Source organism: Carya illinoinensis, chromosome 6 (assembly GCF_018687715.1).
Source record: "Carya illinoinensis cultivar Pawnee chromosome 6, C.illinoinensisPawnee_v1, whole genome shotgun sequence".
Classification (NCBI taxonomy): Eukaryota; Viridiplantae; Streptophyta; class Magnoliopsida; order Fagales; family Juglandaceae; genus Carya; species Carya illinoinensis.
In genome coordinates this window covers 32554576-32571700 of record NC_056757.1, presented here as the reverse complement: position 1 = coordinate 32571700, position 17125 = coordinate 32554576, and the positions used below count along the sequence as shown (strand labels likewise).

The 17125-nt window shown below is 35.5% G+C and overlaps 2 protein-coding genes across 3 annotated transcripts; one reads left to right on the top strand and one right to left on the bottom strand.

The window, feature by feature from the left end:
* Positions 1-1758: 1758 nt before the first annotated feature.
* LOC122314026 (squalene synthase-like) lies at positions 1759-8968 on the top strand. Of its 2 annotated transcripts, XM_043129404.1 has the most exons (14): positions 1759-2172; positions 2509-2551; positions 3312-3401; positions 4082-4157; positions 4898-4967; positions 5584-5727; positions 5822-5926; positions 6129-6275; positions 6588-6663; positions 7695-7783; positions 8172-8263; positions 8372-8417; positions 8556-8625; positions 8738-8968. In XM_043129404.1, exons 1-13 carry the CDS (start codon positions 1978-1980, stop codon positions 8622-8624), a joined length of 1242 nt encoding a protein of 413 aa, XP_042985338.1. In that variant the 5' UTR covers positions 1759-1977; the 3' UTR covers position 8625; positions 8738-8968. The 2 variants fall into 2 exon arrangements, with proteins under 2 accessions (XP_042985338.1, XP_042985339.1); XM_043129405.1 differs by lacking the exons at positions 8172-8263; positions 8372-8417; positions 8556-8625; positions 8738-8968 and adding an exon at positions 7987-8158.
* A 2180-nt stretch (positions 8969-11148) lies between these two features.
* On the bottom strand, positions 11149-16825 carry LOC122314028 (SH3 domain-containing protein 2-like). Its single transcript, XM_043129407.1, has 10 exons — positions 16628-16825; positions 15145-15267; positions 14954-15023; positions 14707-14858; positions 13881-13982; positions 13529-13729; positions 13352-13414; positions 13068-13220; positions 11976-12050; positions 11149-11473 (listed from the first exon to the last, which is right to left on the bottom strand). The coding sequence occupies exons 1-10, from the start codon at positions 16685-16687 to the stop codon at positions 11357-11359; spliced, it is 1116 nt and encodes a 371-aa protein (XP_042985341.1). The 5' UTR covers positions 16688-16825; the 3' UTR covers positions 11149-11356.
* Positions 16826-17125: the final 300 nt, after the last annotated feature.

The window sequence follows — 17125 nt, the reverse complement described above, 5'->3', positions numbered from 1 at the left end:
TTTGAACGACTTTAACCTCGTGTTTGTCACGTTTAGTTATTTTCCAATAAATAATTGATCTATGTTTGGCACATCAATTCACTTAAGTTATTATGAATAGAAATTTTCAAAAATCAATATCAGTGATTCAATGTTGAAAAATGGTGATAAAAGTAAGTAATAACAATGACAGATCAGGAGATAACGAGTATGGCATGATCAATTGATTATGTCGATAAAGATGTACAATGGAATTTTGTGCCCGCAAATTGAACTTAAGACTTCAAATTATTAGCTTGAAATATCTTTAAAAGTAAATCTAGCAAATAAAAAAAATAAAGAAATATAACTTCTTAATAAATAATATTTGCAGTACTAAATTATACAAGCCATAAGTATTCTGTTTAAAATTTGAAAATTTGGATAAATCTGAATTCATGAAAAAATTAAATTTTTAACAGTGGATCTTAACTTTTTTTTTTAAAGTATGTGAAATTTGCACATACTAGAGATATGATATTTTCAATCCTAAATTGGATAAACCCTTACCTTTTAAAAAAGTGAATAAATATAAAATCTACATAAAAAATAAGAAGAAATAAATTAGTATTGAAGAATATAAAAACTATATCACTATCTCATCATTGTCATAGTCATACAATATTAAAAAAAAAAAAAAAAAGATAAAAAATTATAATTATTAAACTAGAAATGTATAACTACAAAGAAATTATACAAAATTAATCTCATAAACTAATATAGTTTTATGTTATTTGTTAGATCTACTTTATAATAAAAATAATTTTATAATCTAATGAATAATATAAAGTCGTGTTAATTTATAAAATTACTTTTGTACAATCTTTTTATAACTAATTATTTCCATATTACCTAATTAGGAGAAACTCAAAATTTGCGCGCACTTGTAGAAATTTAAAATAAAAGAATATTTCTTAAATTTTTTAATATAAATTTAAGAAAAATGAAAAATAACATCGATATAGAATGATGGATTCACATTACATTACACAATAATAAAAGAGTACTACTCTTTGTATTATAAAGTTTTAAATAAAATTATTTTAAAATAAATTGTAAAGAATTGGTGTATTTATCCATTTATTTATATTTTTTTAATAAAATTATAAAATTTAATAGGCTGGAATTTATAGACTTTTTCTAATGGATGGAATTTATAGACTTTTTCTATCGCAAGATATTGATGATGTCAAAATCTATTAAGGAAAGCTGCTAAAGATATAGAGATTATATAAAATAAATTAATAAATTAATATAATTTTATGAAATTTATTTTATAATCTTATATATCATATCGAAAGACGTGTTTTGTGGGGGTAAATTCGTAAATATAAAGAAAAGACATTCAAACCTCAAGTCCACGCTTTCCGGCTGGTAACTTCCTCGTTTTACACGACTTCGAGGCCCCTAAAAGTACAGAAAAAGAAGAAAACGACCAACACCCACCAAAAGAGACAAAAAAGAGCCAATCTCTTTTCTGAATTCTGATACACGAAAAATACAACCCATTTTCATCGTAATTTTATTGGTTCTATTCATAAAAGAAAGAGTAATGCTACATATAGTTATTTTTGCGTATTTCTTGCGCACTCTACTGATATGATTGACTGGATTAATTTTTTTTTAATACACAACTAATCATATCACTGGAATACACAAAAAAGTCTGCGAAAATGACTGCACATAAAATTTTCCTAAAAGAAATATCATATATACACACACGCACGCACATTATCCTGTATGAATATCGTTCTGAAAGAAAGTCATATTACGAATCGCACTTCAACGACTTTGCGCTCGCAACTCTCTCTCTCCCTCTCTTCTCAGACTCCTCAAGAGAACAAAAAAACTGACTTCATCTGCATCTACGAAAAGCCAGCTACTTCGTGTATCCGTAGTTTCGCTTTCTCTCGGTTTCCGGAGACGAAATAGAATTCGATTTGAGAAAGAAGGAAAAGGATGGGCCGAGTGTGCGTGATTCTGAAACACCCCGATGACATTTACCCGCTGATGAAGCTGAAGATAGCTGCTCGGCACGCCGAGAAGCAGATCCCTCCCGAACCACACTGGGCCTTTTGCTACAGCATGCTCCACAAGGTCTCTCGTAGCTTCGCTCTCGTTATTCAGCAGCTCCCTGCCGAGCTTCGCAACGCTGTAAGCTTCCCTCCCGCACTTACGTATGTCTTGTATTGTATAGAATTATGGTTAATCCGGGTTTTATTTTCTTCCATTTTTTCGTGGGTGCCGTATGTTGCCGTTTGAATTTGCGTGGGGACTGGGGAGTGTGCAATCTGAATGATTTTGGTGGTTTTGTTGTGATGCGTAATGTTCTTGTTCTGGAAAGTGTTTGGTTGTTTGGGATTTTCAATGATATGAATATGATTATCTGGGGTTCGGGTTTGACCGTCTTGTGGTCGGATTACTCACTGTTTTACTTTCTAGCAATGTATCATATTTGATGCCTCAGTGATGCTTTTCACGGTTTTGCAGGTATGCATATTCTATTTGGTTCTTCGGGCCCTTGATACTGTTGGTATGTTCCCATCATCTGTCGAGTAATGTCGGTATCTGTCGAGGCTTGTACGGGGCTTGTATATATCATTATTCTTATCTATAACCTTAAATTTTCTCTGTGATTTTTCTTCGTTAATTTTCTGTCTGAGGGAATGAATTTAAGGTCTCTATATCAAATCGGTTGTTTGCGTCTTGTGTAAAATGCAAGCTTGATGTGTCTTTTCATTAAGCTTGAAATTCTTTAAGAGACCACATTTCATTTACACGTTGGTAGCTCTAGTTATATTTGTTATGGGTAATATCAGATCATGAATGAAGATTAAATAGTTATGTTTGTGTTGACAGAGGAATACTTGAGGCTACCAGCCAGGCACTTCCATTTTAAATACCTTAGTCTCATCAGGGATTTGTTAAAGAATATAACTTCTCCCAAACAAGTTGAAGCCCTGTGGGTTGCATTTATCGACGTCAATACTCTACTCTCTGTTGGACTTTGTTCTGAATATTGGGGAATTTCATTCAAACTTATACATTATTTCCTTCGTCACGTTTTAAATTTAGAATCACAAGGCTGCATATTTTAATAGCTGCTCACTCTGTCAAACTGATATGATTTTCGTAATGTTCTTCCGTAGATTGTTACATACAAAGCAATAAAAAAAAGCTGTTGGTTTTGTTTTGGCATCAATTTCAATTCCTTTTGGATTCCAACTCTCAGTTCTATGTGTTATTATTGATTCACCCAACTAATGAACTTTTCCATGATGTTATTCTTTCAGAGGATGATACAAGCATACCTACAGATGTTAAAGTGCCTATTTTGACAGCTTTTCATCATCACATTTATGATTGCGACTGGCATTTTTCTTGTGAGTTTTATGAAATTTTGCACTGTTCTTTCTCACTTTATTTTTCTAGATTCTATAGAGTGAGGAACTTTTCATCTATTTCATTCTGCCATAAAAAAAAAAAAAAAAAAAAAAAAAAAAAAAAAAAAAAAAAAATCCAATTTGATACACATTATTGACACAGGAGTGATTAAATTCATTAGAAAATCACTTGTAGTGCTTGTAGGTAGACAATTAAGTGGGTGATTCGAGCTGTAGTTTTGTGGACCACATTTTATTTCTTCAATTCTGTTGCTGTTAACTCTTTTGGTTGTCACACGTACATACATATGTAAATATATGCATGCAGTTGTAAGCAAACGATTTAACCAATTTCTAATATCTGTTATTAAGTTTCTTTAATTGATTTTCATGTTATTTTATTTAATATCTGTTATTTTATCCAAGTTATTACCTGTGTATGTGTAAAGTTTCCAATCTCAGATTAATGCAGTAGGCTTCCAAACCAAGGACTTGAGCATTCTTATTTAATCAGTTTATCTCTTCAAAGAAAAAGGTTCCATATTTATTATGTTCTTGAAAAAAAATAGTCCATGGAAATAATTTTTAGGTATGATTATATGTTGCATGCCTGTTAACATGTGAAAGAAAATTGAGTCTTCATCCATCTACTGATATTACTTATTCTATTCTGCTTAAAGGTGGTGCAAAGGACTACAAAGTTCTCATGGACCAATTTCACCTTGTATCAACTGCTTTTCTGGAGCTTGGAAAGAGGTTACTTTTCTTTGAATAACTGAAATGATTTTCTGAGGATGTGAGAACATTGGTTTTATTTTTTTATCTTTCCTGTTACAGCTTTTCCTTCCATGACCTGATCATAATCTGAATCACCAGTTCCCTTGTTTTCTTAACTTTTTATGTACAGTTATTTGTTGCTGATACTGCAACCATATGGGGTTTGTCTCTTATTTATTATATAGTTTATAACATGGTACGTGCAATATCTATGTTACCCTTGCATTTCTTCTGTATCGCTGAATGTTCCAAAGTAGTTAATGAGGTGTGCTGAAACTATACAGTCAACTAGGTTATTTTCTAGATTGAATCCTTTTTTCCCGAAGTCTAGTGTTTGTGGGATACATAATGAATAGTTAGTCCCGCTGGTTCAATATGCTGATCAATTATATTATAAACTGCTTCTTCAACATATTGTTGATGTTTTTAAATTGGAATACTCAACTTAAGATGCCTAGAGTGATTGTTTAAGACACTCTAGAATCTAAAGCTGCCATTAGGGTCCAAGAAAAGTTATGGACCATGTTTTATTGGTCCCTTTGTGTGATTGTGCCCTTTCTAAGTCTGCGTCAAATGAATAACTGACTTGGGATCTATAGGATATGCTATATGATTCAAAACTTTGCAGCATCTGTTTATTCCACTTATAAATAGTTGTATGATTTATTGCTTTACATGCTTTTGGAAAATAACTTACATTACTCCTGTCAATTTTGCAGTTATCAGGAGGCAATTGAGGATATTACCAAAAGAATGGGCGCAGGAATGGCAAAATTTATATGCAAGGAGGTTTGTTATGCATGCTCATTCTGGAGAAGGGTTAATGGTGGCTGGAGATTTTCATATTGTTTTCTTGAGTTTATGTTCATTTCATAAATTATCCCCAGTTGGAAATGGTTGGCTGGGGGAACTAATGATATTGAATGACACAAGTTTTCCCTCATTATAATGACCTGCCCAAAGAGTGCTACCTGGCCGAATCCAACGAAAGCTTGTATCAGAATTTCATCTGTGTAATTGGACCATCCCTGCCACCCTCCCACCCACCACAAAATAAAGTAAATCGTTCCCTTTTTCCTTAGGCCTATGATCCCCACTATTGAATAGTCATGCCATAAGTTACTACGAGCAGCTCACAGCTTTCTCCTTTTTTTGTCATATGTTATCCAAATTAGATATATATATATATATATTCCCCATTTGGTGGGTGTATTTCAGTTACGTAGTGAGCTATATTTTTTTCACTAGAAATAATGTTCTCTTAGGAAGTAATTAAGGCTAGTTTGGATCATTAAAATGCCCCACCATTTATTGGAACTGCTCTCTATAAGCTGCATAGCCGAACACAAGATGCAAAGAAAATATGTATTTGTGTGACACCCATATATATTTCCTCATGCTGCAGGTAGAGACCATTGATGACTATGATGAATACTGCCACTACGTAGCGGGACTTGTTGGACTAGGTTTGTCCAAGCTTTTTCATGCCTCTGGGTCAGAAGATTTGGCTTCAGATTATCTCTCAAATTCAATGGGTTTATTTCTTCAGGTAATGCAAAAATATTTGGAGCAACCAATGAATTTTCACTTTAGTTCCTTTTGCTTGGAAGTTTGATTCAATACTAGACATTCTACAATCACAGAAAACAAACATAATACGAGATTATCTTGAGGATATTAACGAGATACCTAAGTCTTGCATGTTTTGGCCTCGTGAGATCTGGAGGAAGTATGTTAACAAACTTGAGGTACAACTCTTTTCCATGCTTTATCTCAATTCTACTACTTGGTCTCTTTTTCTATGTTTGTTGCCTTCTCATGTATGCAAACCAAATTTTATCACCGATCTTCAGTAGAGTGGTAGGAGTCTAAAAACACAGTAAAACTGTACTTCACCATCATTATATTTTGTCTTTTCTCATGGGCATTTTTTTTATGTTTGTGATCCAGGACTTGAAATATGAGGAAAACTCTGAAAAGGCAGTGCAATGTTTGAATAACATGGTCACCAATGCTCTGATGCATGTAGAAGATTGCTTGAAGTACATGGCTGCCTTACGAGATCCCTCAATATTTCGATTTTGTGCTATTCCCCAGGTACGGAATCTTCTCAATGAACTTTGTGGCCTTTTTTAGTTAATATTTTTAAGAAAAAGTTAATAAATTAATAAACTCTGAGCTTTTATTTTTATCATGTCCGATAATTTGACATAGAGGCATGAGTGTATGCATTTATGCACATGTAACTTGCAAAGTTACAATCTTTTCATATATTTATTCTGATCTGCATATGGTACAAAATCTGAAGTTCCTGATTTCTGGTGTGTGGTTTTAGATTTTTTTTTCTTTCATGTTTAAAAATAATTGTTAGGTGTTTCTTTGGTATTTGACTTATGCTATATTTGCTAGATCATGGCAATTGGAACACTGGCATTGTGCTACAACAACATTGAAGTCTTCCGAGGTGTAGTGAAAATGAGGCGTGGTAAGTTAATTATTCCTTTCAGCAGAAACTGAATGCATGTTAGACAACCGAAAATTTGATCGGCATGTGTGGAGGTCTCATGGAAATTAAATTTTGCATCTTCCATACATCTGTTTTTTCTTATATAGGGTCATTGAGAAAAAAAGAATTGTCACTGCAGATCTTTGCTCTCATTTTAGGCTACCTAAAAGTTTTCTCAGTTCTGATGATGTGGAGTGTTGTGGTGAATGCTGGACCACATCAATTTCATGAGACATTGGAATGGGCCTTTGCGAGGTCTCGTTCCATTTTTGGCAACTCTTTAGACCTTTTCTACTTTTTGTACGTAGTGCGGTTTCTTTTAAAGTGATGACTTGTGGGGAAAAAAGATATGGACTTGCTTTTAAGGTGGACATTAAGGGAGCTAGTAGCCTACAAAGAACAGTTTTATAGTCACTGCACCTTGGCTTAAAACCTAGCAGTGATTTCTTTGGGAGTTGTTGGGTCTTCAGGAAGCTTAGGCCAATCTGAAACTATACGAATGGCAGTGCCCACTGCTGTTGGGTTCACATTCGGCCATCGTGCAATTTTCTGACAAACTGGTGGTTGAAATAAGAAATGGAGAGATGTTATCTATGCTTATGGACTTTGACTTTGATCCATTTCTTCGAAGAACTGTTGATGGATGACTTCTTAAAATGAAGGGTTTTCTTAACATGACTGTATTAGCTATTTTATCATATCATATGCTTCTCACAATGTTTCCCACACTTCATTTTTTGATGATGTGGAGCCTCACTATGGTAGGCTCTTGGAACACCCACCCCCTGGGAAGGAAACCTTGTATACACAACCCCACCTGCCAGAACCTGCGTAAACTATAATGCAATACAACATTTGATGTCCTTTTTTCATTTTATGAAAAAGAAAATAACAGTGTATTCAGATAAATAATAAAGGGTCGTGACGCTGCATGCCTAGTTCTCTCTCATATTTATCGTGTGATAGCTTCCATCCAAATGGTATTCATTGATTGTGGTTATGGTGTCTAGGTCTTACTGCCAAAGTCATTGACCGAACAAAAATGATGGCTGATGTCTATGGTGCTTTCTTTGATTTCTCTTGTTTGCTGAAATCGAAGGTACAATGCTTTTCTTAATAATTTTTTCTTAATATTTAGCAAGATATGTTCTATTGCAACTATATATTTATTCTGTCGTGTTCATATATTGGAATTATCTTTCATATCCTATGCTTCTAGAATTTTTCATAAACCAGTTTGGACGTATTGATTGTTCTACCAGACCCCTAGATATGATGACCTGCAATTTTTATGCCAAACAGATTTTCTGGACATGAATTCTGTTTGTGGGAACGAAATAAATATTCAGTGCTTCCAAGCTATGTGGACATATCTATACTTTGCAATGAAGGAAGTGTTATACTTAGCATATTTGAGTCGTGTTGCTTCTGTTGTGAAACCAAGTTTCTAATCTGTTTCTAGCATAACGCGCTATTGACTACTTTAGGTCAACAAGAGTGACCCTAATGCAACAAGAACGTTGAGCAGGCTGGAAGCAGTACAGAAAACCTGCAGGGATTCTGGAGTCCTTAACAACAGGTTGTCACAGTTTCTATATGGTCTTCTATGAACTTTATACATGTTTCGTGACTGTTATTGCCGTCATTTTTATATAATTTCTGACAAATTTTTTATGGATTTTGTCAGAAAATCTTACATAGTCAGGAGCGAGCCTAGATACAATTCTGCTCTTGTAAGTATATGCTAATATATCAACCTGATGCTGTTTCCAAACACTTGATGGTTCTCTTTATTTGAGCCACCCCCTCCTCCCCCAAAAAGAATATTATAGTTAGAAAATCTAATGCTAATATGTTGACCTCAAATGCAGATTGTTATGCTGTTCATTGTATTGTCCATCATTTTTGCTTATCTCAATGCCAAACGACCAAACAATTAAAGTAAGGTTTCATCGGTGTTAAAATTGATGATTTGATGGAACAATTAAAAGAAGATTATTATTTTCTTTGACTGCCTGCCTGCTGCTGATTTTGTTGTTTGGTGTTTACGCAGGACTTCTCGAGTTTCCTGTCAGCATGGTTGGCTTCCAAGTGCATGCTTTGTTCGATAAAACTCGATTTATGTTTGTGTTTAATATCATAAATATATATTATATATATTAAGAATGTATATCAACTATAAAGATTCCAAATACAGTTCATGTAGTTCCCAACCTCTTGGGAGAAAACCTTTATCCTGTAGTTTCCAAATTCGATGATACATCAAATGAGCCCCAGTTTAGTACTTTTCCTTGAAATGTTAAGCATTGGACACTTAAGATAGCTATTACATTTTTCTTTCTTTCACCCTCAATTAGACTGTTTACAGTTTTTGGTGATGGCTCCGCTTGTTCCCTGCCATGACTCCCACCGTTGAGAAAAGAGATTTTTTCCTGTTAACTTTATCCATATGGTAGCAGTCCCTCTACTTTTTAACCCTTGCACGTGAAATTCCAGCCCCATGAAGCACATTAAAATCTCTATATGTGAACTAACAAGAAAATGACCACATGGCAGGTGCTACGAGTTCAGATAATCTTTCTGCCAAGTTCCGTTGCACTGTAAAACCATCATGTGTTGAATGGCTGGGAAAGGAAAATTTCTTTCAAGTCATAACAAGGCTATAGAGAACGTAAGATTTATAACCAGGAGCGGTGCTATATATAGTCGGCAATCCTCTAAGAGGACTGTATTGCAGTCCTAATGTCTAAAATGACTAGGTTGTCCACATTTTTAGGCTTGTAATTACTACTTTACCCCTCCTTCTACAACCTAAAGCTAAATGATAACATTTGACATTCTGCACGAATACTGCTGTGCCCAGACCAAATCTCCATGAATGGAAAAACCACCTCCACCATCAACGGCATCACATACTCAATGTTTGTTTTCTTTCCCTTTTCCTCTACCATCAACGGAACATTCTGTTTGTTTTCGTTCCATTTTCCTTAAGTTTTTTTTTTTTTTTTGGGTCTCAAGCTTTACCTCATTCGTTTTTCTTTTCTTCCATTTTAGTCATTTACAGTTCTTGTTTTTTAGAAAACGAGGAGGAAGATCGATTGCAAGGATAGTAGCCATCCTTTTGCAAATCACTTGCTCGAGTTTCACTCATATGTGGAAATAAATGAATACTATGTACTAATTAGTGGGACATCAAGAATTAGCAAGGGGATTTACCAGAACCAAACACAAACACATTCTATGATTTTTATATGCATCTAAAGAAGAAAGGGGATTTATTCTTCTCTGAGGAAGAAGACGACGACGTAGCATACGATGGGGAGAGGTGACGACCACGGCGACGGGGTGAGGGGGGGCGATTTCATCTGGGCGATGAGGGCGATTTCATCTATGTATGGGACGTTTTGGTTTCCTATAATGAAACGCAACGTTTTATTTAATAATAAAACACTGCGTTTCATTATGCTGGCAACGCAGTCCCCATTCGGGGACTACAATAAGAATTTCTCTATAACCAGAGGGATAGTCTGAGAAGGTGAAGTAGAAAACAAAAGATGGAATATGAAGAAAGGGGCCATCTATTCACTCATCATCAACACGTACAAATAAGGACATATTTGCACATGCAGCTCGACATTTCATTTCTAAAAAGAGAAACTCCCCTTCTCTCTAGAAAAACTACTATTCCTTTCTGAGTGTTTCTAGCTCATTTCCATTCCTTTTCTAGTACCGATCTATGTAAATATTTTTATGCTAGTGTTTTTTTATCTCCTTTCCACTAGCTTGATTTTGGTTAGATCTACCGTACTCCGGCGATCGACTATTAACACGCGCCCCACCACACAACTCTCCAACTGCCAATCTACCGGGATGAAGTGGAATCGCAGCAAAAAGCATGGTCGTCAAGGGCCGCCGCGCCATAATTCGCCTGTCAGCTAGACGCGCCACACCAGTAAATTCTCCATCTCAAAATCTTCCATATCTGCCCCACCTCATCTCACAATCACCACAAGTGCGCAGTCTCCACATGCCACCACAAGTGCGCATGAAGAAACTTGGCCCGCCACGATCCAACCCATTCAATGCTGGTCTTCTTACTATGTTTACGTTTTCCTTAACCGATGATCTTGAGGAAGGGAATACAGGTCTCTTCAGGAAATATCTCAAGACAAGAAATTGTAATGCACATTCAGCTTCCACCACCTCCAACGATGGCTTCATAATTCGCACAGTTGTGCAAACTATAAAAAACCGTCATTTAAGACCGCTCCCTCTTTGTGGGGTATGGGTGAGGACCAAGTATTTGGTCCTAAAACTTCCTTCTTTTTTTTCTTTTTTTTTTTTTAACTTTTGCGCAGTGGTTGTTGTAATGGGGTGTTTGTTGAGAAATCCCACCACCTCCTTATGTATCCATTTTCCTTATTGAATGATATATATGCTTGATTAGGAAAAAAAAAGGACATCTTTGCATAGAAAGGGGCCATAAAATTAGAAAGAAATGTTTATAACATTTGAGAAACCAAAGAAGGGCAACCTAGCATCTATTTCACATAGATATATGTAACATTATGGGTTCTATTTGCAAGAAAACAAGATCACACCTTGGAGGCTGGAGCAAAACATCCACACGTACAAAATCCTTAGGCTAAAGATGCCAAAAGAACACAATAGCTCAGAACACTTCAGCCACCTTGCTTGCAAGAACACGTTCCCTTCTTTCAATGTATCCGAATGGAAACCAACCTGCTTTCCCTTGGCATTCACCCTCAGCCCACCCATTGTTTGTCACCTGTCAAGAAGACGAAACATGATTGATTATACTTGGGCAGGATTCCTGGATTCGGCACATATAGAACATAACAGACGAAAAAAGCTTTTGATGGGAACCCGCGAAATGCTCCTTTTGGAAGAAATTGCATACGCAATCTCTGAATACGATTTTGGCCCCACGAAAACCCAACAGGATAAGCAGTTTCCTCTAACCACCAAAAAAAAAAACTAACACAAAAGTTGTTAATGTGCTATATTCTATATTATAGTTGTATGAAAGAAAATTAGCATCATTAATCTTTCAAAAATATTATGTTAGACTAAAGATTATTTCAGAAAATATGTTCACTTATTATCATGTTGGTGGGTCGGGCCAAGCCAAAATGGGCTGCAATCAGGTTTGCATTCACCAAATCAGTTTAAGCAGACAAAGTACGACATTACTAGCCAAAATATCAAAAGAGGGAACAAAGTATATAAAGTGTTAGATTATAAGTAATTAAGTCAAGCAAGCTGCAAACCTTTCGGACAACAATGTAGTCACCAATTGACAAATTGAGCTCCACATCAGATTCAGCTTGGTGTGGATGCACAACCTGCAACAGAATTACATATCATCACATACAATCAAAAGACAAATTCGTTATTAAACTCAACTTTTGCTCATAGACCCGGTGGATAGACCAGGCTGGCTGTTTAATAAGATCAGATGTGGACAAAATCTAGTCAAACCCATGGACCCATCAGAGTTTTATTCTGGCCTGACTGACCCAGCCATGTTTCAATGACGTTTTAACTTGGTCAAAATCCAGCCAACCCATTCACCCATCAGGGCTTTTGTCTGACCTGTGCGACCCAGCCCCATTCCAATGAACTAGCCGGGTTTGGTTTTAACCAAAAAGTATGAGTTTCTTCAAAGATGCAAGTACCATGAATTGAACTCAAGCTTGCTTGGTAAACAACTAAACCAATAACCACCAATCCATGATAACACCAGTGTATTCATTTACCATCTGCTATATTTAATCAACTATTACTCATATTTCTGATACACGAATATCAACACTCACATTGGAAGTATTGCTAACTACCTAACTTAACATTTTTAGGTTTTGGCATAACAAAGCTTACACTGGTATACAAAAACATGTCTCATTCAGTAACAATTTCAATTTGAATGGGCTGGATCCAACCACCTCCCCCTTTTTTTGTTATTGAAAGAAACTTTTGCATTGTCCTTGGAAAAGGTGGGGAAGTAAAATTAATCCTTGTTCATCTATGGGTACACAAATCATAAGATATATATATATATGCACACACACACACACACATGTAAATACATATAATCAATCTAACAAATATATTGTTCCCCATAAAAAATATATTCAATATTTTATTTGCTTTATTTTTAAAATGTTATAAATAATAGTTAAAAAAAGATTTCTAGTTTTCTCACAATTCTTAGCATATCTTTAAAAGTATTATGCACAGACTAATATTTTGTTAGGATGTGGTCCAATCAAATCCAGCCACCTAATCACTTGATTGGGCCAATGCGGAAGCTACATCAGTCAAAAGTCATAGGTAGGAACATGATATACTAAATTACTGACCTCCCCTAAAAAGAAACCCGTGGAGTCTGTTGTTCCATTATTGGTTGGAGAAGCATATATGCCATTGACTTCTTCGTATGATGGAGGTGGAGGCATTGTGTTATCCATACTAGGAGTAGGAGCTGCTTCAATCCGTTGTCGTTCGGAAATCATCTGTGCATAAAAGCGGCTGACAGTAAAAATTCACAAATTGATACAGAAAACTATTCACGTCATTTTACTGTAAATTCAGTCACAATGGTAAATAGCATAATGGTTAAGGACATGGTGACATGATTGCATACCTCACCTTCGAGCTGATCAAGCACCTGAAGCACTCTCTGATGATAACTACGTTCTGCTTCAACCTTCACAATACAGAAGAAAAAGGATGGGCAAAATTTCAAATTTGATTTCCTAAAATGTTTATACCAAATATACTATCTGAACCTGTACTAAATTTGGATGGGAATTTTCAGTACCATGGCAATAAGTCGCTGGAGAGTTAACCTCTGTTGTTGAGCTTCAACAGCAGCCATTGCTGCAGCAGCTTCCTTCCCTAGTATTGCCATGTTTGATTTCAAATCTTGTAGCTTTGCTTCAGCTGCTTCCAGTTTCATAACATTCTCACTATTGCCTGGTGTTTCTCTCACTTTTCCTTGTCGTTTCAACACTTCAATTGCCTGTCTAGGTTCAACATGAAGTGTTTTACAGGCTCGTAAGACTAAAATTACAGTTCCAGTACACTTGTCAAGTCAATATCTCCAGATAAAAAAATAAATAAATAAATAAAATAAAAATAAAAACCCAGCAAGAAGCCATCTTGAAAAATACCTGAGCCTCAGCTTCTTGTCGCATTCTATCATAACGCTGGGCAAGATGTCGGGCATCTTCCAATGGTGCTCCCATTACCATTGCTCTTAATGGCTCTGCCACCTAATAATCAAAGCATTCAACAAAATCCCAACAACATCAAAATGCCAATTATATGGGAGATTGGTGAAGAATATATTGAATCTGAAATCATACAAATTATATCTAATGTAATCAAGACCTAAGATAAGCCTTTCAACAATTCTAAAAAAATCTCAGACAAGGTAACAAAAACTCAAGTGAAACATAAGGACTTGTTTTTTTTTTTTTTTTTCTTTTTGGTATTTGGACAATTAAGTAGAAGAGGACCATGCACTGGACAAGTCACTTGATTTTCTGCTGCCAACTTAACATAAAGTCACATACCACTTGTACTGCATAAAAGCAGCGTTTGATATTTGAAATACCTTGTCAAATACAGTGTCTTGATTTCTCTGTCCAATGGACTACTTTCTGTCTTTCTCAACCCACTAACCAATCCTCTTGTAAGTCCAAGACATATTTCAGCAGTAACTCAGCAAAACGCTGGAGCAGTTGCAATTATGCAACTAATAATTGGATCACTACTTGTTCATCCCAAATAACCATGACTTACTTTGTTTCATCCAGTAAAAGGAATCCCAAACCCATATATGCAACTTGACAGTTAAAATTGCAAGGACATCTAATCAAAAATTATAATTCATGTGAGGAAACATGGACTTGGGAGGTATGGAACAGATATCATGCTCCTGCAACCAACATTCAGGGAAATTCATTTTCTGGCACATTAAAATCTTGGTCAAACCTGTGTACCAAGAGCTTTCAGCAGATTTTCACGCTCCTTCTCCATTTGAGCATAAGCGCGCCCATAATTCATTGCAGCTCTTGATAATGTACTACCACTCGTACATGTATTTTCCGTGCCATATTTCCTGCTATCCTCTGACAACTTTGTTCCTATGAACAAGATATGGTTGACAGAATCAACATTTTAAGTCATTGTACGTTGAACCCTTCTTAAAGAAAATGGCATCAAAGTTTCACCAACTCACCAATTTCAACTTGTTTGGAACCAGTGACAATATATCCTTCTACACCACGAACAATATCCCTTTGATAATGCTGAAGATTTAAGGGTGAATCATTGTAAGTCGGGAGAGGGGGGAAAAAAAAGATGCTTTAGCATAAAATCTTAGTGAGAAAAAAGAAGATTAAAGATGGACCAGAGGTGGACAAGATAAACCTTCCCAGCACGTGTTGATATGTAAAGCTTCTCAAGTTTCTGATGCTGCTGGAATTCCATCTCATCAGTAACTAGGTTATCTGAACCTCCATATCCCCCTGCCCCAAACTGTTTGAGGACAACCTAAAAAAGGCCCTCAATGTTAACATACGTTATTATTAAAATAAAACTAACCAAAACAAGATAATGAAATTAAAGGTTAAATAAAGAGGACGCTCTAATTAAGGCATGCATTTTTTTATTAAAAAAATATATGGAGCTATAAGCAGAAAGAAAGAACGAATGAGGTGGAGCACCAAATCCATGATCAATGTGAAAGTAAGCACACAAGCCTTATAATATTTCTTGATTAGCAAGTTAAGCACACACTTAATAGTCTTGAAACCACAAGTTTCGTGGATGTACAAGAAAAGAAGGCTAACAAGCACTGAATACAAGCATGAAAAGCACACCAGGAATATCTGAAATGGCAGAAATACACATATAAATGACTGCATAACACATAAAGGCCTCCCATAAAATGCTAGTTTATTTTCTAGCAAACCAAAATAAAACCCACCACCAGATCTGTTTTTCCATTTCCACTGTCAAGCATCCAAGAGGATAATGATATTGCACCACTGTGCTTCCCATGTTATCTTATTTACAACCCCATCATGGTAAAGGAGGCTTGAATAGGTAATGACGGACATCAACAGATATGATTGGGAAATTCCAATGGCAAAATAACTTGTACCATTAGTTGCAGTGATAGGAACAGTTTTACTATCTATGGCCTAATTCCAGATAGTAGGTTTAGGACCGAAGACAAGCCAATTACTCTACGTCCTAGCTTATAACAAAATATACATTTAAAGACGAGAACTTTGCAAACTTAGAAATATTCATTGTGAAATACTCAATAAACCCATTTTTTGATTTATCAAATCAAACTCCTAGATGCAATAGGTTCCATTTCGTGTACCCAAAACATAGAGTGCCGATTAAAGCCAAAAGGAAAAAAAATTAAAGCCAAAAGGAAAAAAAAAAAAAATTTCCCCAGCTCATCGTTTGCCTTTAAAGGCTACATGTCATGCATCGATCAGCAGCAATGATGGCTTATTAGACAAAAGAAAGCAAAACGTTTTGTAGATTTCTCTTTCATTTGCCAATTCAAAATCAGAACTTGATAGATCCAATGCTTGTTGTTACCGTACAAACATGGCTTAGTCGGATAATCAACCAAATATCAGCAAGGATAGCTATTACCGTGTTGCCACATTCCAAACAAGCCCAGATTAAGAAAATGGTTTTACTAAAACAACGTATAAACTGGAAAAAATAAAAAATAAAAATAGATTTTGGAGGAAATCAAATAAAAAGAATAACAAAAAGATTATATCTTTAGCATTACAACGGATCTAGTTGCCATGACAGGTGAAAATACTAGGTGATCTGGCCTAAGAACTTGGCCGTAATGATCAAATAGAGAGAGAGAGAGAACCTGTTGTTGCCTAGCGACCTGTTCTCGGAGCTTGGTGGCTTGCTTTCTGATAGCCTCCATTCACGACAGACCGGATTTAAACTGCGCGAGCAGAGTTTCGGTCTCGGACAAAGGATCAGCAGCCGAGTCTTGAGAGAGAGAGAGAGAGAGAGAGTTTGTTTTTTTTTTTTGGGGGGGGGGGAGGTGCGGGGGGAAGTTTCAAATGTGTCCTTCGACTCCTTCGGGTCGTCAGCTTGAACTTTTGATCCCCTCGTTCAGGCACTGTCGAATGAGATTTGATATAAACAGGTTGCGTTAATCTGTTTATTAATATTAATTTTTTTATATTTAAAATTTAAATTAATATTATATTTAATAAAATCTACATTTTTATTAATTATAATAAATTAATGTACATATTAATATATAGTTATGTTTACAACTAAATTTTTTTCTATCAAAAAAGGATAAAAATAAAAAAAAAACCAAAATAGGATTGGAAAACTCCTAAGGATATAT

Excerpts from the sequence above, each read along its gene's own strand:
- LOC122314026 (XM_043129404.1), top strand. The coding sequence starts at position 1,978 with ATGGGCCGAGTGTGCGTGATTCTGAAACACCCCGATGACATTTACCCG. Across the intron at positions 4,158-4,897 it reads TTTCTGGAGCTTGGAAAGAG|TTATCAGGAGGCAATTGAGG; the intron begins GTTACTTTTCTT and ends TCAATTTTGCAG. Across the intron at positions 6,276-6,587 it reads GATTTTGTGCTATTCCCCAG|ATCATGGCAATTGGAACACT; the intron begins GTACGGAATCTT and ends TATATTTGCTAG.
- LOC122314028 (XM_043129407.1), bottom strand. The coding sequence starts at position 16,687 with ATGGAGGCTATCAGAAAGCAAGCCACCAAGCTCCGAGAACAGGTCGCT. Across the intron at positions 15,268-16,627 it reads AGGTCGCTAGGCAACAACAG|GTTGTCCTCAAACAGTTTGG; the intron begins GTTCTCTCTCTC and ends GGCCTTTTTTAG. Across the intron at positions 11,474-11,975 it reads ACTACATTGTTGTCCGAAAG|GTGACAAACAATGGGTGGGC; the intron begins GTTTGCAGCTTG and ends TCTTCTTGACAG.